The 23,027-nt window shown below is 47.8% G+C and overlaps 1 protein-coding gene across 1 annotated transcript in view; it reads left to right on the top strand.

Annotated features, from left to right (window-relative positions):
* LOC147115537 (carboxypeptidase B-like) overlaps positions 1-22,545 on the top strand; it is a 28,193-nt gene extending 5,648 nt beyond the window's left edge. The window contains exons 6-11 of the mRNA XM_085989847.1: positions 15-119; positions 224-334; positions 8,331-8,421; positions 9,828-10,027; positions 21,387-21,471; positions 22,220-22,545. Coding sequence (XP_085845973.1) covers positions 15-119; positions 224-334; positions 8,331-8,421; positions 9,828-10,027; positions 21,387-21,471; positions 22,220-22,407 — 780 coding nt within the window. The 3' untranslated portion in view covers positions 22,408-22,545. The remainder of the gene's footprint in view (positions 1-14; positions 120-223; positions 335-8,330; positions 8,422-9,827; positions 10,028-21,386; positions 21,472-22,219) is intronic.
* Positions 22,546-23,027: the final 482 nt, after the last annotated feature.

Here is a 23,027-nt window from a genome sequence, read left to right as displayed (position 1 = left end):
ATCTCTTGTTAAAGGTCGGCAAGAGAACAGGTTCTGTGAAACCTGCCATCTTCATGGACTGTGGAATCCATGCCAGGGAGTGGATTTCTCCAGCATTTTGCCAGTGGTTCGTGAAAGAGGTTGGTAGTGAAAACTCACCTATTTCACTTTTGGGATTTATTTACAGATACTTTCTTGTAGAGATCGAGAAACATGCCATGTAATAAATTTATGCTTTCCACAGGCTGTTAGAATGTACAGATGTAATTCTACTATGACCACCCTTTTCGATAAACTGGATTTCCTGATCGTTCCCGTTATCAATGTGGATGGCTACGTCTATACTTGGACCACGGTAAGTGTCAGAGCCTCTATGGATGACCCTGAGTAATTCTCAATTTAGTAGTTAGGGTTACAGTCCTGCCAGGATTGAGAAACAAAGGCCCTGAAATTCCTGGGACCAGAGAGGGCGGCAATCCTAAATTCAATCCGGAGGGGCCAGGAATTTGGCACAGAACCCAGTGACATAAAAACATAAGAAATAGGAGCAGGGGTAGGTCATACGGGCCCTTGAGCCTGCTCCGCCATTCAATAAGATCATGGCCGATCTGCTACATCAATCCCACTTTCCCGCCCTATCCCCATATTCCTTGATTCCCTTGGTGCCCAAAAAATTATTGGTCTCTGTCTTGAATATACTCAATGACTGAGCCTCCACAGCCCTCTGGGGTAGAGAATTCCAAAGATTCACAGCCCTCTAAGTGAAGTCATTTCCCCTCATCTCAGTCCTAAATGGACGATTCCTTATCCTGAGACTGTGACCCCTGGTTCTAGACTCCCCAGCCAGGGGAAACAGCCTCTCAGCATCTACCCTTGTCAAGCCCTCTAAGAATTGTATACATTTCAATGAGATCACCTCTCATTCTTCTAAACTCCAGTTAACATTAGGATTCTGCCCCATTTGCTGAGGCCCTTTAAATTTTGGTGGGGGTGGATGGAGTCACATGCGGATCGTCAAGCTCCCCCCTACTCATGTCAAGGGGACGTGACTGGAGGCGTTCCCATGCTACCTGTTGTGGAGTATTTTAAACCAACACTCGACACAAGGTTTTAGATCGGTAGTCAAGTTGTCTTTATTACACCAGTGGGGAAACAATCTGCTCTGTCTTAGCCAGACTTCTCCAAATTGTTACAGCAAACACTACATTTTTATACATTACAATACACATGTCCAGCTCATTCATAATTCATTCCTGCCACCTGATTGGATCTTGGCCCGCATGCATCTTCACTGATTGGTTACAAATCTTAATGTAAAGCTGCCTCCTCAATTACTCACTCAAACTGCTGAATGCTAATTAAAAGATACCTTGGAATGCGACCTAGGTAATAAAGCTGTTTAAAGGCAGTTGAAATGCTGGACATCCTGTCTCCATTTAATTGTTTTATTTCTTCTTCAAAGGTCAGCTATCTTGACTGCATCTTTCTAGATGTTGCCCTTCATATTAGCACCTGTCTTACACCATTCAGTGAAACTGCCAGCAATGCCATTTTAACTCTTTCCCCACTGCACTTCCCCAGGAGTTCCACAATTACACCCTCAGTAGACCTAGGTGCTGGCACGTATCCGGTTGAGACCTTTCAAAAGGCCCCAAACCTTTATTTAAGTAAGGCGATTGATCCTGGAGTAAAGATCATTTTGTTTAGATTTTTCCAGCCAAGCTCTTTGCTCCCAGCGGAACGTATCAGGGCAGACCCTTGCAAGGGCAGTGCACTCAGCCCAGTTCGGCAAATGATCTCATCCCTAAGATTTGGGACAGTGTCTCCGGCTTCGGACTAGGGCAGCTTTGTGCCAGCAGAGCAGAACCCCTGGAAGTTCAGTGTCAAAGTGCCAGATTTGATGTTGAATAAGAAGGTAGATGTAGCTCAACAAGAGAATAGACCAAATCTCGTGCAACCAGGTTAACATTGTTCATAGAAGAAAGGAATTGGATTAGGGTAACATTGCAGATAAGGGAGGGATGGAAAGTTATCAAAAGGATCAACATTACTCTGGGTAAAAATCCTTGAGAAAAGAGTAAGGAAATTAGCAATTAAGAGCATGCCAGCCTTGGCTCAGTGGTAGCACTCGTACCTCTGAGTCAGAAAGTCATGGGTTCAAGCCCCACTCTAGATGCTTGAGCACATCATTTAGGCTGATGCTTCAGTGCAGCACTGAGAGTGCTGCACTGTTGGTGGTTTTTGTCCTTTTGGATGAGACGTTAAACTGAGGCCACGTCTCCCCTTTGAGGCGGAGGTTAGAGTTCCAATGGCACTATTAAAGAGCAGGGGAGCCCTCCCAGTGTACTGGCCAACATGTATTCCTCAACCAACATTGCTAAAACAGATTATCTGGTCATTTATCTCATTATAGTTTATGGGAGCTTGCTGTGCGCACATTGGTTGCCATGTGTGGTAAACCACGTTCACTATCGTATCACTGTTAGTAGTTAGCACTGTTCACCACTGTTCGTTATAACTGTATCACTGACCACTATTGTATCACGGTACGAGGTCGCCTCTTGCCACACTGCTATACCTGGGATGACCACTGCCGACTCCGCCTTGGCTCCACCCACCAGGCCAGGTATAAAGGTGAGCGACTGGCTGGTATTCCTCCTGCTTGGATCGGATCACCCACGAGAGTGGGCTCTGTTATTTAGTCAATAAAAACCTTTAGTCACCTTCGTAACTCTTCGCCTTTTATTGGAGGAATTGATAGGTATATCAATTTTATTGACTAAATTTAATGATGTCCGACAACGAGTCACAACCGGCGGAGGAGCCACCAGCGCAGCTCCCAGGAGCACAGCCACACCAGCCAGCTTGGCTGTGAGCCCTCAGACCGCCGTACCTGGACCTGAACCCACGAGCAGCAAACTCAGCCGCAGACTTTAAACACTGGCTGGTCTGCTTCGAATCATACCTGAGAGAATCCAGCGTCCCTCAGGCATCCAAACTAAGTGTCCTGCAGGCACAACTGAGCCCGAGAGTATACACTCTCATCGAGGACATGACTACCTACGAGACCGCCATCAACCTGCTGAAACAGAAGTACCGGACCCCGGTAAACTACATGTACGCTAGGCACCTCCTAAGATCACGGCCGCAACAGCCAGGAGAATCAGTAGCCGAATTCTCACAGGCGCTATATGCACTCGCCAGGAACTGTGACTTTAAATCGGTGTCGGCAGCCGAAAATACTGAAGATAATATCCGCGACGCATTCCTGAAAGGCCTACGGTCCGAGTACTCACGGCAAAGACTGCTGGAAGCTAAAGACCTCAGCATGGAAAAAGCTGAAGCCCTCGCTATCTCCCTGGAAGTGGCCCACCAAGATCAGGAAGCATTCACCAGGTACTGCTCGCGACCCTGGGACTCGGGCCCGACCCCTACCACAGCACCCTTCCCAGCGCCGCCCCCGGGACCTACCTCTGCGTCGGCGTCCCGGACCCGACCGGCCCCGCCACCCCCGGCACCGGCCCCGACATCGGGCATCCGCGATCGGGCCGCCGGCTGTTTTTTTTGTGGCCAGGAGAAGCACCCGAGGTCGCGCTGCCCAGCCAAGAACTCCATATGCAAAACCTGCCTGAAGAAAGGCCACTTCTCCAAGGCCTGCAGGAGCGGATCCTCAGAGGCCAGCAGTGCCGCATGCGAACTATGGGGGCGGCCATCTTCGTTTAGGGCAACTGAGGCCAGCATCCCCACACATGAGTCATGGGGCGGCCATCTTTGTTTAGGGCAACTGAGGCCAGCATCCCCACACATGAGTCATGGGGGTGGCCATCTTTGATTAAGGCAACCGACCCCAATAGTGCCTCATGTGAGCTACGGGGGCAGCCATCTTCTCCGTCATTTTGCCCTACCTCGTGGGAGACGCCATTTTACTCACCACGCCCGACCGCCTCGCCCGCAGATGACAATGACTCGCTCAGCTACACACTAGCTTCCGTCACCCTGGACCAAGCCCGCCCGCACCATCTGTCCAAGTCAATGATGGACATCAAAGTGAACGGCCACGCCACGACCTGCCTGTTCGACAGCGGAAGCACGGAGAGCTTCATCCACCCAGACACGGTGAGCCACTACTCCCTCTCTGTCCTACCAACGCGCAGCCGAATCTCGATGGCATCGAGGTCCCACGCCACGGACATCAGCGGCTACTGTGTCGTGACCCTGTCGGTTAAGGGCACGGAGTATAAAAACTTTAAACTCCTCGTCCTCCCCCATCTCTGCGCTGCCGTCCTACTAGGGCTGGACTTCCAATCCCACCTCCAAAGCGTAACCCTAGCATACGGTGGACCCCTCCCCCCACTCACAGTCAACAACCAGCAAACGTTAAACCGCCCACCGCGTAACACCTGCAGCCTCTCCACCCTCAAGGTCCCGCCACCCTCTCTGTTTGCTAACCTTACCCCTGACTGCAAACCCATCGCTACCAAGAGCAGGCGGTATAGCGCCGGGGACAGAGCCTTCATTAGCTCTGAGGTGCGGTGCCTCCTGAAAGAGGGCATTATCGAGGGGAGCAGCAGCCCCTGGCGTGCCCAGGTCGTAGTCGTAAAGACCGGCGATAAAAACCGCCTGGTCATCGACTACAGCCAGACCATAAACAGATATACCCAGCTGGACGCATACCCCCTCCCCCGCATATCTGACATGGTCAATCAGATTGCACAGTATAAAGTATTCTCGACCATCGACCTGAAGTCGGCCTACCACCAACTCCCTATCCACCCTGAGGACCGCCAGTATACCGCCTTCGAGGCGAATGGGCGCCTATACCACTTCCTTAGGGTCCCCTTCGGTGTCACTAATGGGGTCTCGGTCTTCCAAAGGGAGATGGACCAGATGATTGACCAGAACGAACTGCAGGCTACATTCCCCTACCTAGATAACGTCACTATCTGCGGCCGCGACCGGCCGGAACATGACGCGAATCTGGAGAAATTCCTCCGTACGGCCCAACGGCTGAACCTCACCTACAATAAGGAGAAATGCGTGTTTAACACCACGCGCCTTGCCATCCTCGGCTGCGTAGTGGAGAACGGAATCATCGGCCCCGACCCAGAAAGAATGCGCCCCCTCATGGAGCTACCCCTCCCCCACTGCCCTAAAGCACTTAGGAGAACCCTGGGGCTTTTCGCCTACTATGCCCAATGGGTACCCAATTACGCAGACAAAGCCAGACCCCTCCTGAAAGCCACTTCCTTCCCCCTCACGGAGGAGGCGTGCGCGGCCTTCTCCCTCATTAAGGGAGACATAGCCAAGGCCACGATGCACGCAGTGGACGAGTCCATCCCCTTCCAGGTGGAGAGCGACGCATCCGACTTCGCCTTAGCCGCCACCCTAAACCAGGAGGGGAGGCCAGTGGCCTTCTTCTCAAGGACCCTACAGGGCCCCGAGATCCGACATTCGTCGGTCGAGAAAGAGGCCCAGGCGATCGTGGAGGCAGTACGGCGCTGGAGGCACTACCTGGCAGGCAAACGATTTACCCTCCTCACCGACCAGCGTTCGGTGGCTTTCATGTTTAATAACAAGCTGAAGGGCAAAATCAAGAATGACAAGATTTTGAGATGGAGAATCGAGCTCTCCACCTACGATTATGAGATCTTGTACCGGCCAGGCAAGCTGAACGAATCCCCTGATGCCCTTTCACGAATGACATGCGCCAGCGCGCATATCGATAGGCTTCAGACCCTCCACGACCAGCTCTGCCACCCCGGAGTCACCAGACTCTACCATTTCATTAAGGCCCGCAACCTGACCTACTCCATCGAGGAGGTCAGGACCATGACCAGGAACTGCCAGACCTGTGCGGAGTGCAAACCGCACTTCTATAGGCCGGACCGAGCAAGCCTGATCAAGGCCACCCGCCCCTTCGAGCGCCTGAGCATCGACTTTAAGGGGCCCCTCCCGTCCTCTGACCGTAATGTGTACTTCCTCAACATCGTTGATGAGTACTCCCGTTTCCCCTTTGCCTTCCCCTGCCCCGACATGACCAGTAGCACGGTCATTAAGTGCCTGAATGCCCTCTTCGCCTTGTTCGGGTTCCCGAACTATATACACAGCGACCGGGGCTCCTCCTTCATGAGCGAGGAACTCCGGCAATTCCTCCTAGAGAGAGGTATTGCAGCAAGCAGGACCACCAGCTACAACCCCAGAGGTAACGGTCAGGTGGAAAGAGAGAACGCGACGGTATGGAAGGCCGTCCTCTTAGCCTTAAAGTCTAAGGGCCTCCCAACCTCCCGCTGGCAAGAAGTCCTCCCGACAGCGCTGCACTCCATCCAGTCATTACTTTGCACGGCCACTAACACCACCCCCCATGAACGAATGTTCGTTTTCCCCAGGAAGTCGACTACGGGAACCACTCTACCAACCTGGCTGACCGCCCCGGGGCCGGTCTGGCTGCGGAAACACGTGAGGGCCCATAAAACGGACCCCCTGGTCGAGAGGGTGAACCTCCTGCACGCCAACCCCCAGTACGCCTACGTGGCGTACCCAGACAGGCGGGAGGACACTGTCTCCCTACGAGACCTCGCACCCTCAGCCAATCCGGAAACACCGCCACCACCCCCCCCAACCCCAGCCCAGGTAGACGGCATGCCGGAACCCCACGAGCCCTCGCCGACCACGCAAACACCAGCATCAACACCGGATAAGGCACCAGCACCGGATAAGGCAACACCACCGCTGCGGCGATCGGAGAGGCTTACGAAGCCTCCGGACAGACTGACCTACCAGAATTGGTAGTACACTTCACCCCGCCGGACTTAATTCTAAACAAGGGGTGAATGTGGTAAACCACGTTCACTATCGTATCACTGTTAGTAGTTAGCACTGTTCACCACTGTTCGTTATAACTGTATCACTGACCACTATTGTATCACGGTACGAGGTCGCCTCTTGCCACACTGCTATACCTGGGATGACCACTGCCGACTCCGCCTTGGCTCCACCCACCAGGCCAGGTATAAAGGTGAGCGACTGGCTGGTATTCCTCCTGCTTGGATCGGATCACCCACGAGAGTGGGCTCTGTTATTTAGTCAATAAAAACCTTTAGTCACCTTCGTAACTCTTCGCCTTTTATTGGAGGAATTGATAGGTATATCACCATGTTAACCTACATTTCAACAGTGACTACACTTCAAAAGTAATTCATTGGCTGTGAAGCACTTTGGGATGTCCGGAGGACATGAAAGCAAGTTCTTTCTATCAATCACAAATGACACCCATTAGAGCACATCCCTTTAGTGCAGCAAGTCACCCATTACAGCACCCAGTTGTATTGTGAATCTCCCCAGTGTTTTGGTCTCTATCCTACCTGACAGATTACTCCAAACATTTACCACTGCCTGAGTAAAAGGTTCTTCATAATATCTGCCTTATATTTATTACAAGGGCTGATTCCCTGACAGAAGCAGTGCTCACAGGGAGCGCTGCATCATGGTCCCGAATGTACCATTCATTTCAAAGGAGAGGAACTCACAGGCTGCGAGCCCAGGATTTCCCCGTATGTTCAGCGCCTAGCTGGAAGCACCTGACCGGGGAATCGACCCTACAGTTCGAATCACTTCACTGGCGTAAATTGTCAGAATATACTTGAAGGAGGAAAGATAAAATTTACGATCCATACTAGCATCTTGGGAAATCACGAGTGCGCACGCAGTCCTATCGCTCCCAACGTGCCTTATCGCATCTCTCAGAAACATCCCAAAGCATTTCACGTACAGTTATATATGTTGAGGTGCAATCGCTGTTGCCGTGTAGGTGGACACACAGCAACATCCCATAATCAGCGATGAACTGAATGACCAGTTGATCTGTTGTTCTGGTTTTGGTTTTGATGGGGTTGGTTGAGGGTGGAATGTTGGCCAAGAGCTCCTTGCTCATCTTTGAAAAGTGCCGCGGGATCTTTAACGCCCACCTAAAACCACCAGAGCAGGCAGACCGGGCCTCCGTTTAAGGAGATAACACTTTGTTTAAAAAAAAACTGTAAATTCTGGAGAAACAGAAAACGCAGGAAATATAGAGCAGGTCTGACAACATCTGGGGAGAAAAAAGAAAAGGCCGATTCATATTTCAGTTGTCGTCTGATGAATGAAAACTGGCTTGCTTACCTTCCCATTTCCAATCCTGATGAAGAGCCTACACCCAAAACTTGAACCTGCCTTTTCTTTCATCAGACGTCGACAGTCCTGCTGTGTATTTTGAGCATGGTTTTGCTATCATTTGGCTATATAAAGACGTGTTCATCTGACACGATGGCAGTAAGGATCTTACACATTTATTTATTTGCTGTGTCTACCTACAGGATCGTTTTTGGAGGAAGACACGCTCCAGGAACCCTGGCTCTGACTGTGTGGGCACTGATCCAAACCGAAACTTCGATGCCAAGTGGTGCTGTAAGTTTCCACATGTTAATAGATACGTGCGGGATAACGTGTGTCTTCTAAAACAGGCGGAAATAAATGAATGGCATCATAAGCATTGAATAAACATTGTTAAAATTCTTGTGTAGGGAGTGCATTTCCCATCTATAAATCTTGCTTCCTGTTTGTAATGCTGTTTAGAGAGGGGCGGGGGCACTAGGAAAGGGGCGGGGAGAAGCAGAGGGGAGGGAAGGGAAGAGGGAAAGAGGAGGAAAATGGGGGGAAGTGATCGTGAAGGGGAGAAAGGAAGGAGGGGGAAGGAGAGGGGAGGGGACAGGGGGAATTGGAGGGGATGGGTGAGGGTGTGAGAAGGAGGGGCAGAGGAGGAGAGGAAGAGAAAGTGGGGGAGAGAAACATAGAGAGAGGAAAGAAGGGGTGTAGATGAGGGTAAGGGGGAGAGAGGAGAGTGGAGGGGATGGGGAGAAGGAGAGAGAATGGGTGAAGAGGAGAGGAAAAGGAGGGGAAGGCGCGGGGAAAGTGAGGAAGAGGAAAATAGAGAGTGGAGAAGTGATGTAGAGGAGGGTGAGGGAGAGGAGGACACAGAGAGGCTGAGTAGGCAACAGAGAGAGGTTGCAGATGGCAGAGAGAGGAATGCAGGAGGGGGTTGAGTAAAAAAGACAGCGTGGAGAAATTTTCCCTTCCCTTCCTTTCCCTCTCCCTCCCCCCTCAACAAAAAACTGGTAATTGTAGGTGAGCACTAGAATATATGGCTGCTTTATTAAAAATCATCATTAAAATTCTGCCCTCTGGCGCTGACCACATCATTTGTGGAGACGTGAAGGTTTACGATAAAAAAGCAACACAGACGGTGGGAACAACCTGCCTGGGCAGCACCACCTTCTGCTGAGACAAGGGAGGAAAGACCTTGGGGTTGGAATCAGCAGCCGAGAACAGGCCACCAAAAGTGCCAGATTATGGGAGTGGGATCAACAGCAGCCGAGGACAGGCCACAGCGTGCAATCTCCAGGGCAGCATTGACGGCCGAGAATGGGCCGCGCGGGGAATTACAGCCGCCATTTAACAAGCATGGGGGAGAAATGCTCGGTGGCAGTGACAATACTGCCACTGAGCAGCAGGACATGGGCTCGCTCAGGTGGACGTAAAAAGATCCCATGGCACTACTCGAAGAAGTGCAGGGGAGTTCTCCCCAGTGTCCTGGCCAACATTTATCCCTCAACCAATACCTAAAACCGATGATCTGGTCATTATCACGTTGCAGTTTGTGAGATCTTGATGTGTGGAAAATTGGCTGTCGCGTTTCCTATGTTACAACAGTGACTACACTTCAAAAGTTCTTCATTGGTTGTAAAGCGCTTTGGGACGTCCTGGGGTCATGAAAGGCGCTATATAAATGCAAGTTCTTTCTTTTTTACATGCAGCCATTGGTGCCTCAAGGAACCCATGTGATGATACTTACTGTGGACCACATGTGGAATCTGAGAAGGAAGTCAAAGCTGTTGCAGATATCATCCGTAAATACTATGCGATCAAAGCTTATATCACTATCCACTCATACTCTCAGATGTGTCTTTTCCCCTACTCCTACACCTATTCATTGCCGTCCAACTACAAGGAACTGGTATGTGACATACATCATTTATTAATGAATGAAAGGTATTTACGCAACATGTTTCAATGACAATGAGATTATTGTAGTAGGTTTACAATGCAACATAGTACAGGAATGGGGAACAAGGAAATGGCTGAGCAATTAAACAAATACTTTGCTTCTGTCTTCATGGAAGAGGACACAAATAACTTCCCAGAAATGCTAGGGAACCAAGGGTCCAGTGAGAAGGAGGAATTAAAGGAACTTAGTATTAGTAAAAAAATAGTGCTGGAGAAATTAATGGGACTGAAAGCTGATAAATCCCCACGGCCTGATAATCTGCATCCCAGAGTACTAAAAGAGGTAACCATGGAAATAGTGGATGCATTGGTTATCATCTTCCAAAATTCTATAGATTATGGAACAGTTCCTGCAGATTGGAGGGTGGCAAATGTAACCCCACTGTTTAAAAAAGGAGGGAGAGAGAAAACGGGGAACTACAGTCCGGTTAGCATAACATCTGTAGTAGGGAAAATGCTGGAGTCTATTATAAAGGATGTGATAACAGGACACTTAGAAAATATCAACGGGATTAGACAAAGTCAACATGGATTTATGAAAGGGAAATCATGTTTGACAAATCTACTGGAGTTTTTTGAGGATGTAACTGGTAGAATAGATAAGGGAGAACCAGTGGATGTAGTGTATTTGGATTTTCAGAAGGCCTTTGACAAAGTCCCACATAAGAGGTTAGTGTGCAAAATTAAAGCACATGGGATTGGGGGTAATATACTGGCATGGATTGAAAATTGGTTAACAGACAGGAAACAGAGAGTAGGAATAAATGGGTCCTTTTCGGGGTGGCAGGCGGTGACTAGTGGGGTACCACAGGGATCAGTGCTTGGGCCCCAGCTATTCACAATATATATCAATTACTTGGATGAGGGAGCCAAGTGTAATATTTCCAAGTTTGCTGATGGCACAAAGCTAGGTGGGATTGTGAGTTGTGAGGAGGATGCAAAGAGGCTTCAAGGCGATTTAGACAAGTTGAGTGAGTGGGCAAATACATGGCAGATGCAGTATAATGCGGATAAATGTGAAGTTATCCACTTCGGTAGGAAAAACAGAAAGGTAGAGTATTATTTAAACGGTGATAGATTGGGAAATGTTGATGTACAAAGGGACCTGGGAGTCCTTGTACACCAGTCACTGAAAGCAAACATGCAAGTGCAGCAAGCAGTTAGGAAGGCAAATGGTATGTTGGCCTTCATTGCAAGAGGATTTGAGTACAGGAGCAAGGATGACTTACTACAGTTGTACAGGGCCTTTGTGAGACCACACCTGGAGTACTGTGTGCAGTTTTGGTGTCCTTACCAAAGAAAGGGTATACTTGCCATAGAGGGAGTGCAGCGAAGGTTCACCAGACTGAATCCTGGGATGGCAGGACTGTCATATGAGGAGAGATTGGGTCGACTAGGTCTGTATTCACTAGAGTTTAAAAGAATGAGAGGGGATCTCATTGAAACGTATAAAATTCAGACAGGGCTAGACAGACTGGATGCAGGGAGGATGTTTCCCCTGGCTGGGGGGTGTCTAGTACGAGGGGTCAAAGTCTCAGGATACAGGGTAGGACATTTAGGACTGAGATGAGGAGAAATTTCTTCACTCAGAGGGTGGTGAACCTGTGGAATTCTCGACCGCAGAAGGCTGTGGAGGCCAAGTCACTGAATACATTTAATAAGGAGATAGATAGATTTCTAGACACAAAAGGCATCAAGGGGTATGGGGAGAGAGCGGGAATATGGTATTGAGATAGACAGTTGGTAGTGTTAGTATTCTGGAAGGGTGAGGTGAGGTCAAATCAAGGTGCTTCTTCATCTGATCCTATTTTGTAATAATACCTTCGAGCAACAGACAGGATCAGTGCCATGTTCAGGAGAGACCTCAGGCACACAGGCAGCAAGCACAGCTGGCAATCTCTCAGAACTGCACCCATCGGTGATGTAAAGGCTTTGAGATCCATATTCAAGACACAATAAAGACTATTTCTGTTGTGTTTTGAAACACCCATCAATTAAGTGTTTGGAGGCCTCCAAGTGGTGCAGCAGCCTCAACGCACAGAGATCAGCGACCACATTCAGCGCTCGGCCTCCAATATCTGCAGGCATACAGAAGCAGGTGGTCTCAAATCACCACTCCATTTCCACTAATACAAAACGAAAATGCTGCAGATGCTGGAAATCTGAAATAAAAACAGAAAATGCTGGAGAAACTCAGCAGGTCAGGCAGCATCTGTGAAGAGAGAAACAGAGTTTCTCTCTTCACAGATGCTGCCTGCCTGACCTGCTGAGTTTCTCCAGCATTTTCTGTTTTTACTCCATGTCCACTGCCAAGAGAAGCACTCAAAAGCATGCTAGTCACCATGGCAGGATTAAGTAACGTTTTGTGACGTTGAAAGGTTTGCACCACTGCAGCCTGGCCCTCCTGATGACATCCCTGCTTGTGCCTCCTGTGCAATGTGCAACCAGGCTGCGTTGATCTCCTGGGGAGGCCTCTTGCGCCCATTGGAAGGGAAGAGAACCTCCCTGCGAGCTGTGGCTCCCTCCATAGGCATATGGAGGGCGTCATAGGAGAGCCTGGGTGCAGCCGTGCACCTCTGTGCCGTGCTTGTCAGTGACGGCACAATTGTCAAACTAAATTTGCGCATGGTCTCTTTAAGGAAACCGGCTGATGACACATCATCAAATGATGTCATCAGACCCGCTTCCTTCAATTGGCCGGCAAATGCACTGGGTGGGTTTAGCAAGCCCAATCAAAGGAAAATCATTTTTGACAGCGGGCTGGAGCCAGTAGCGAGGCCGAGACCCGCCAACGACATCGCCCGCCATGGACCCACAGAGGTTGGTAAAATCCAGCCCCTTGTGTCTGAAAAATGCAGTGGCAGTCATCTAATGGAACCACAAGTAGGTCCTCGGGAGATCTTTCCAATCGGGCATGACTTATTAGCCATACGTGAGGGAACATGGTGGACCAGTACACAAAACATAGGGAAGTAATGTTGGCTACAACATTGGGTGACCTCCTTACTCTTTATTGAATAGCGCTATGGGATCTTTTACCTCCACCGAAACATGTAGATGGAGACTTGGTTTAACACCTTTAACAATGTTTAACAATGGTATCCTGACACATGGTGGAAGGGGCATCTATATCTCAATGACGCATGGTCAACTGAATACTGGCTGAACTAAGTGTTATCTCATGTTGATGCCTGGGGATGCCTGGTGTTGAAATTGAGTCCAGTGGTTATATTCATTTCCACAGATATTTCTTTCTGGATGTTGGTTTGTGGATATAGGCCTGGTTGCAAGAGGAAACACAGGTCTAAGATCACACTCCAGGGGGTATCACCTTCAATTAGAGCCAGGTCGTTCACGGGTGGTATCAGGAAGCACTTCTTCATACAAAGGGTAGTGGAAATCTGGAACGCTCTCCCCCAAAAAGTTGTTGAGGCTGGGGGGTCAATTGAAAATTACAAAATTGAGATTGATAGATTTTTGTCAGGCAAGGGTTATTAAGGGTTAAGGAACCAAGGCGGGTAGATGGAGTTAAGCTACAGATCAGCCATGATTTCATTGGAATGGTGGAACAGGCTCGAGGGGCTGGATGGCCTCCTCCTATTCCTATGTTCCTAGGTACATCTCTTTACGCAGGTCCAGGTATGTGGCAAGTCAAGGTCACAAGATAACAAGTTATCGACAGATGGAGAAGGCCACTCAGACAATCTTAGCTCATCTATCCAGAAAGACCCTACAGTTCTCCCCATCAAGTCATTGAACTATTTCTGAAATGACTCTCGGGTTTTCTTCTCCACTTATTCTACCCAGAAATCCATTCCACATTTTCGTAAAGAAAAACTTCCCCAACATCAGTCCCCAGTGTGGCTTTTCCTAATAGTCAGCCACTTCCTTTCATGGGCGGTCAGCCCATGTTTCCTGCTTTAATCCATCCAGTTTCCCTCAGCGCTCATCTCCTTTTCTTGGCAACCTTGTACCCAGTTGTTTTGGTCACCATCCCCAATCTCTGACGACTCTTTGCCAAGGTCCACTGTTAATCTGTTCACTGACCTATGGTGTAGTACTATCTGTTTACACTTGATGATCCTCTCCTGTTTATTTGCTTCCATAAATTCTTCCACCCTCCTCCCGAAGGCCATTACCCTTTCCTTTAGTTTTTGGATCAACAGGCAATTCCTTTGTATCTTTCCCTCATCTACTATATCTGATTTCCTCATGCATAAACATCCCATAGCCAAATTCATCTTATAGTCAATGGCCCGTAATTTCCGAAAGGAGGCTTCCTGCGTGCAGATGCCTCCGATCGGAAAATAATCTACGCTGTTAACCTGAGGGCTCCCGAGATCTGGACACTTCCGCTCCTGGACCTCTCCACAGTTGAAATGCGCAGGGCCCACGTATCCCAGGGGCGCAGGCAGTTCGCATGGGATCACGTAGGCCAGGCCAGGCCAGCCAATAGGAGAAGGGAATCTCCCTTCATACTTTTGACAGATAGACCCGTCAAAAGTATGAATGGAGATCACCCCAAAAAGACACTAAAACATTAAATAATTTTTTTTTAAACCATCACGTTTTTAAAATGAGTTAAAGTTACATTAAATTAAATATTTTAAACAAATTTAACTTTTTGAAAAAAAATTAAAGGTTTTTTACAGGGCTAAAAATAAATGTACCTTTTTTAAAAGTATTTAAAAATTATAAATGAGTAAAAAACAATGTTTTTAAAAAACTTTTTTCAACTCTTATGCTGGTAAAAGCAGGCCTTACGCTTACTTTTACCAGGCGTAAGATTTCTAAGAACTTTCAGCGGGCGGGGGTTCTGCAGAAAGCGGAACTCTCCCCCCGCAGAGGCCCTTCTCCAGGGCAGGCGTATTCTTGACAGATCGGAAATGACGGTTTTCAGCGCATGCGCTTGGCATGCCTGAAACCGGCATTTCCGATGTCCCTACGGGTGTGTACACACCCGTAGGCATCGGAAAATACGGGTCAATATCTCCTGCCCTGTCCTACTCAGCATTGAGGCTCTCTGGCTCCCTCTGGTGTTTTCACACAAGATTTAGTTGGGAGAAATTAGTGCAATGTGGGTAAGTTTATACATTGCACATTAACGGTAGCTTAACAAGTTAAAATATAGCATCAACACCAGGTGTATGCATTAACACACATAAGAATCATAGGGGTGGAGTTTCCTCCGCTATACCAAACAAAAAGCAGAAACAGAAACAAAACAAGGCAGGGAAGTCTATAGCTGGCTCCGGGCCCCTGCCAGTGCCTTAGTACATTTTTCTCCCCCTTCCCAGCCAGCAGGGATCATTTTCTTTTCCTGATTAGGAGTAAAAGTAATTTGGGCCAGAACTTCGGGTCCCCACGGGTGAGTGCGCGCTGGGTAATCACGCGAAGGGCCAACGAAAGTGCCGGATTCGTGCATGCACTGCGCATGCGCGGGAAACCGGAACTTCCATTCCCTTCAAGGAAGGGGTTCACAGGTCGAACGCGTGCGCCGGAGAGGCAGCGCGTATGCCTGGAACTTCCGTTTTTTTTACAGGTTTCCCCGGGAGGGTAAGTCTCCAGGAGCTACGCTTGTAAAAAGCAGTCACAGGTAAGTGGTGAATTAAGTAAAATTAAAACATTTTTTCCACAGGTTTATTATTTTTAAATACTTTAAGAAAGGTAGGTTTATTTTTAGCCCTGTTAAACACAGTAATTAATTTTTTCAAAAATTTAAATTATTGTTTAAAATAGTTATTTTATGTAATTTATAGTTATTTTAAAAATGTGATTTTTAAAAAACTTTATTTGAAGTTTTAGTTATGTTTTGGGGCCGATCTCTAATTCATAGATTTGACAGGTCTTCCTGTCAAATCTATCAATAGAGATGCCCTGCTACAATTGGCTCTCCATGGCCCACATGATCCCAGGAGACGCTTCGAACTAACTGCGCCCCTGGGATACGCAAGCACTGCGCGCCGGCAGTTGGAGGAGGCCCAGGATCCGAATCCCACGCGGGCCCACAGCACAACGGCCGGCGCGCTAGGTAAGTGCAGGTCGGGGGCTTGCACCCGCGGGAAGCCTCTGACCCGAATTTCTGGCGCAATGAAGTTGTTGGCCATGCTATGTGATGCATCTGTGACCTCCTTGATACATTGGTGGACAGCAAACTGGCTCAAACTGCAGGTGTCACCAGTGCCAGGCTGAAACAAGGCTGAGGGATAATAAAGTGAGGGTTATGTGCACTTTGACATTCGAAGCACTGCTGCCCGTATCCTGATCCGCACCAAGTCCCATTCACCCATCGCCCCAGGGCTCATTGACCTACATTGGCTGCCGGTCCAGCAACACCCCGATTTTAAAATTCTCATCCTTCTTTTCAAATCCCTCCATGCCCTCACCACTCCCTATCTCTGTAACCTCCTCCAGCCCTAAACCCCTCCGAGATCTCTGCGCTCCTCCAATTCTGTCCTCTTGCGCATCCCTGATTTTAATCGCTCCACCGTTGGTGGCCGTGCTTTCAGCTGCCTGGGCCCTAAGCTTTGTAATTCCCTCCCTAAGCCTCTCCGCCTCTCTACCACTCTCTCCTCATTTACGACACCCCTTAAAACCTACCTCTTTGACTAAGCTTTTGGTCACCTGTCCTAATAGCACCCTATGTGGTTCGATGTCAAATTTTGTTTGTTAACACTCCTGTGAAGCGCCTTGGGACAGTTTATTATGTTAAAGGTGCCATATAAATACAAGTTGTTGTTGTTGACAGCTATTAGCAGTGCTGTATAAATATTTGATTGTCTCTGGAGATCTTCTCGAGCAGATGACGCAGCTCTCTCACAGTTTCCTAAGGCAGTGTTCATCAGTCGTTCCCAGGTATGTGGGGTGGAAGATCCAGTGTGTTGCATACCATCAGAATCTAGCAATATGCCGAACGAACCTCCTGACACCATGGGCCGCCATCCTGCTATTGCTGGTCCTCCTTAGCCAGTGCTAGAGCTACTGGATAACCAGCACGCTTTGTAGACAAAGGGGGAAAAATTCAGTTGGTTGCGCCTCCCGTTAGCGCCTTAAGAGGGCGCTAAGTGGGGCGCAAAGCAACTGGCGCCCGGGCACGGCGATATCTGCGCCTCTCGCGAAATTGACCGGACATTTTGCGGCGGCGCTAAACAATACCGTCCGATATCCTGCGCACGCAGATCTTGACGTCATTCGAGAGTGCAACGCCCTTGTGACGCCCTGGAATGGAAATTGAGTGGCGCCCCCCCCCTCCTTTCTGCCTGGTGCAACCAACGACAGGTTGACTGGAACGCTTCCCAGTCGCTGTGGGGCTGGGGGGATGCTATTTAAAGGGGGCCTCTTCCTGGCTTTTGTGTGGTAGCCATTTTTGCACCACTCGTTCTGAGAGAGAGAGAGAGATTTTGAGAGAGACAAAGAGAGAAAGAGAGACTTCTGCATTGAGTCAATGCTGTCTGAGGTAGTTTTGGCTTCTGACCATAACTTTGCAGGTACTTTGGTTTTTGACCTTCATAACTTTGATTGCCTAGATACTATGGAGGCTGCAATGGATGGGAACGTCGTCCTTCTCCATCACATTCGGAGGGCACAGAGATGCAGAGAGAGAGTGGCAATCATGGCCAGACGGAGGAGGGCCAACAGGCCTCTGTACAGGAGACCTTACCCTCCCAGGGTATTTCTTACCCTCCCAGGGTATTTCGCCAACAGTTCTCCTACATTCATTTGTCTGAGGAGCAGTGTTTGCGAAGGCTGCGCTTCAGCAAGGAGGTGGTCACTGAGCTCTGCCACCTGCTGCAGCCAGATCTGCAGTCTCAACTGAGGAGCAGGACGTCTCTGTCGGTGGCAGTGAAGATAACAGTGGCTCTCAACTTTTATGCCACCGGCTCATTTCAATCAGCTACTGGGAACATCGCCAATAACTCCCAGTGTAGCAGATCACCTATCAGCTTTCAGCCTGTGCTGCAGCACTATATTAAGATGTGCAATAGGAATGACGTGGGAGCCTTTGGAAATGGGAAAAACCCATTAAACTGGCCACAATTACATCAATAAGCTAAATTCACGTCTTCCGTGATATAGCAGCAACAAGCCATTTCTTCCCAAAGTATTTGGCAGAGCACAATAACTAGGTGTTGGGTGTGCACTGCTACACACTACTGCTATTACTGCTGTCTAACCTCAGGCATTTTTTTGTATCCCCAACATTTATTTCTAGGCTGATGAATTGTATTACTTTCCCTTTATAATCTGTTACAACCTGCATACTTTTACTCTAATCTTCGTTTCACACAGGCTCGCTAATTAAATGAGTGAGAGATGGAGACAGTGTAAGGTGTAAAATCTATTCACTTCAGGGCTGAAAATTACGGTGTACTTTTGAGAAAACACTGTCGTTCTCGGCACTGACACTGACCTTTACAAAGATCAGAAAGTTAAGTACAGTAAGAAAGCCATTTGACCACATCATTTATCTTTTCATAAAAGCCCACATCTTCGTATCTAATTGCCTCTCGAAAGGCTCCAGAGTTTCCCATTCACTATTCCATCTATTACTAGTAAATGAACTCTACTCCTTGCATTGTCTTTATCTCCCAATCATTTAACAAGTGACTATCTGTGAAATGACGTTCAGGGTAAAAGGTTGCGACTTTGTGTGAAGAGGTTCTTCCTGACATCATTCCTGCACTTGCCAAGTTGTACCTGATTCCTCTTGTCGTGCAGTCATGGTTTAAGTTGAAATAGTGCTCAGGACTGACCCTTTCTATCCTAATTAGTATGCTATGTACTGCTATAAGGTCCATCTAATTCACTTCCTTTCAAGGCTGAAGTGTCCAAGTTTTTCTAACTCAGTTCTGAGATCAACTTTGTGACCTTTCTCTGCACCATTTCCAGAACTTGGATGTTCCCCGTGTGCCTTGCTGACCAGAATCAAATGTAATATTCAAGGTGTAGAATGCTCAGAGTACAAAAAAAAGATTGATTTGCATTTCTATAGCGCCTTTCACGACCTCAGGACGTCTCAAAGCGCTTTACAGCCAATGAAGTCCTTTTGCTGTGTAGTCACTGTTGCGACGTAGGAAATGTGGCCACCAACTGGGGCACAGTAAGGCCCCACAAACAGCAATGTGACAATGACCAGATAATCTGTTTTAGTGATGTTGATTGAGGGACAAATATTGGCCAGGACACCGGGGAGAACTCCCCTGCTCTTCTTTGAAATAGTGCCATGGGATCTTTTACATCCACCTGAGAGGGCAGACGGGTCCTCGGTTTAACGACTCATCCAAAAGATGGCACCTCCGACAGTGCAGCACTCCCTCAGTACTGTGCAGGACTCCCTCAGTACTGCACTGGAGTGTTAGCTTAGATTTTCACCATGGCAGTCTCTGATTTAAATATCGACTGATGGGTTGATATAGCTCAGCATTCCCTTTGCTTTCTTAATTGCTGCTCTACAATAACTTGACCTGGTCAATGTTGAGTTTACCATCACTCCTGGAGCTCTTCCGGTTGATTCTTTAGTTACTTTAATGCTGTTCATTATGAAAGCACGTCCCCCCTGTTTTCTTCCACTGTGTAAGACCTTGTTATGAATTTCATCTGTCACAATTCTGCCCACTTACAAATATTACCTAGGTCCTTCTGTAATTCCTTTTGTGGCTTCAGCAGATTCAACTGCCTATCAGCTGCCCCCACCCCCCACGGTATTATCTGTGAATTTGAGCAACTTGTATTGCATTCTGAGTCTAGGTTCATCTAGATCGTCAATAATAGGGGCCCTGGCGCATGAGGCATTCCAGCCTGTACATCTCCCTAGCCCAGCATCGCTCCCTTATCTAACATCTGTTGTCTCTGCTCAGCCAATTCCTTATCTCTCTCCAAGCTTTATCTCTAACCTTGTGTAGCACCTTTCATGTGGGACTTCAGCGAAGGCTTTCTGGTAATCTGGATGAACTATCTCATAGGGCTTTCAAGCGTTCACTTTCTCTGGGTGTCACTTTAGGAAGGATGTGAAGGCCTTAGAGAAGGTGCAGAAAAGATTTACAAGAATGATTCCAGGGATGAGGAACTTCAGTTACGTGGATAGACTGGAGAAGTTGGGGTTGTTCATCTTAGAGCAGAGAAGGTTGAGAGGAGATTTGATAGAGATGTTCAAAATCATGAGGGGCCTGGACAGCGTAGATCGAGAGAAACTATTCCCATTGGCAGTGGGGTCGAGAACCAGAGGACACAGATTTAAGGTGATTGGCAAAAGAACCAAAGGCGACATAAGAGAGAACTTTTTTACGCAGCGAGTGGTTAGGATCTGGAATGCACTGCCTGAAAGGGTGGTGAAGGCAGACTCAATCACGGCTTTCAAAAAGGAGTTGGATAAGTACCTGAAAGAAAACAAATTGCAGGGCTATGGGGAAAGGGCTGGGGAGTGGGACTAGCAGAGGTGCTCTTGCAGAGAGCTGGCACGGGCTCGACGGGCCGAATGGCTGTAATCATTCTATGATTCTATGATACTCAAAAAAGAAGAGGGGTTGGCCAGGCAGGACCTGCCCTTTCTAAAACTGGATTGGCTGTCAATTACTGATTTATTTTCAAATAGATAATCCTCAACTTTGTTCCTAGCCACAACACTGCTTAACTTTGGAGCAGCTTTATTAGATAGAGAATGAGAATAACATTGTTGGTTAGATCTTGATTACACGCTGTCACTCCCAAAGTGAAACCATGTGTAACTACCAGGGAATGTTTAACAGCCCACAAAACCTTCCTGCCTCAGGGTATTTTGGGCTGTTTTTAACATCTCTTCCCAGCACAGTCGTTAGGAGAGTTAGGTCCCCTGTCTCACGCCCCCACCAGCACCCACCACCCCCATACCAACACACACATATATGATTCTCAGGATTCAATACCAAATACCAAAACTAGGGGCCATAAATAGAAAATAGTCATTAATAAATCCAATAGGGAGTTCAGGAGAAACCTCTTTCCCCAGAGAGTGGTTAGAATGTGGAACTCGCTACCACAGGGAGTAGTTGAGGCGAATAGTATAGATGCATAAACACACAAGAAAGAAAGAAATAGAAGGTTATGCTGATAGGGCTAGATGAAGAGGGGTGGGAGGAGGCTCATGGAGCATAAACACCAGCATGGACCAGTCGGGTCAAATGGCCTGTTTCTGTGCTGTACATTCTATGTAATTCAATGTAAGAACCTTTCTTAACATGGGTGATGAAGAAGCAAAATGCAACAAAGTAAGACTTTCCATATCATATTTTACTAGTAATTGTGCTTTTTGTTCTGTGATTTTTTTTTACCAGAATGCCATGGCCAGGGATGCGGTTAAGGCCTTGAGCAGTCTTCATGGAACTCAATATTTGTATGGGCCTGGAGCAATCACAATATGTAAGCCTTGTTAATCATTCTGTTTAATGTGTGTGTGTAAAACTGCACTATATTTAGAAACTAACTCAGTCAATCTGGGATGGCGCTGTGATGTACCGATGCGTAGCTCTGATGCAGTCACAGGGTAGTGGGATATGGGTTTATATAGTTATAATTCTATAATTCTCCCCATTGTCTATGTCAAAGAATGGAGAGTCACCTCATTCTGATCTCGTTCATCTCCTTGTAGCCATTAGCACTGGTAGAGAACCAGGAGCAGGTCAACTTCTCATTTTCTCACCTAAGATTTTCCCATGTCATCTAACATTAGTTATAAACAGGCATTGAGCTCACCTGATGGTTCACGTGATTACGCCAATGAGTAGCTTAGCCACACTGATCAGGAAACGTGCTAGGTTTGATCACCAGACCGTGCTGAGATAGGTGATGCCAGACACAGCAATGGTAGGGAAGCTACATTTGAACTCGTCGACCCTGCTTTAGGGAGGTGAAAGTCCACCATGGTTTTTGCTCCTGATCAATGTCCCGTGACGTCCAGTAGTTATACGTGAAGGTGGCAAGTGAGGACAGGCTCATACTTTGCTTTACAACCATTCACTTTAATGAACAGGAGATCAGGGGCTGGCAAGAACAGAATTGGAAAGTCCAGGCCTAGAAGACCTTTCCATATGTCACACTACATATTGTATATTCCAGAAGTCATATTCTGTAAAAAGTCGTAAGTTTTAGCCTTTTTTTTAATTTCTAGATCCTTCAGCTGGTGGTTCAGATGACTGGGCCTATGATCTGGGTATTAAGTATTCATTTACCTTTGAACTCCGTGACACTGGCAGATACGGCTTCCTGTTGCCTGAGTCCCAGATCAGGCCAACGTGTGAAGAAACCATGTTGGCGATCAACTCTATCGCCACTTACGTTCTCAACCATCCGTATTAACCCACTGGGTGAAAGGAAAACATTTGCTGATTACCCAGAAAATACTGCAACTGTATGTAGGCTGAATTTAAGGTTTAGAATTTATAGCTAAATATTTGTGTGCATGGAGGGGAAAGAGTTAAGGTATTTTGAAATTAACTAGTCAATCTCCCATCATGTTGCACATGGTAAGTCAGTGAATATGGCCTTTATTTTATCTGCCTCTGATGTCTTTGTGTTCCTGTTTCGATTCCTGTCTTCTGTTCTCTTCTCTTCAACTTTTCTCTCCATAACTCTTCTTTCTGTTTCTTCTCTCTGTCCTCTTCTGCTTCTATCTATACCCTTTTCTTTGCTTCTTTCCTTTCAGGTGCAAGGTGACTGGTGGCATGGGGTGGTGTGGGAAAAGGAGCTACCAACGACCGTAGGCTGTGGTGAGGGTTGCAGGAAAAATATAACCCTCTGAGGCTCCCTTTCCATTCCCTCCACCAATTACTCACGCTTCACCCTCCCCATCCCTTGCTCCCATTGCATCTCCAACCCTTCACTCTCCAACTAACCCCTTCCATTCTTAGCACCCCTTCACTCCCATCACTGTCCCTAACTCTTTGCCATCAAACTCTCTGCTCAATTCGTCTATCCTC

Source organism: Somniosus microcephalus, chromosome 6 (assembly GCF_052327205.1).
Source record: "Somniosus microcephalus isolate GS21.2 chromosome 6, FLI_Smic_1.0, whole genome shotgun sequence".
NCBI classification, from domain to species: Eukaryota; Metazoa; Chordata; class Chondrichthyes; order Squaliformes; family Somniosidae; genus Somniosus; species Somniosus microcephalus.
This window is presented reverse-complemented; position numbering and strand designations above follow the sequence as displayed.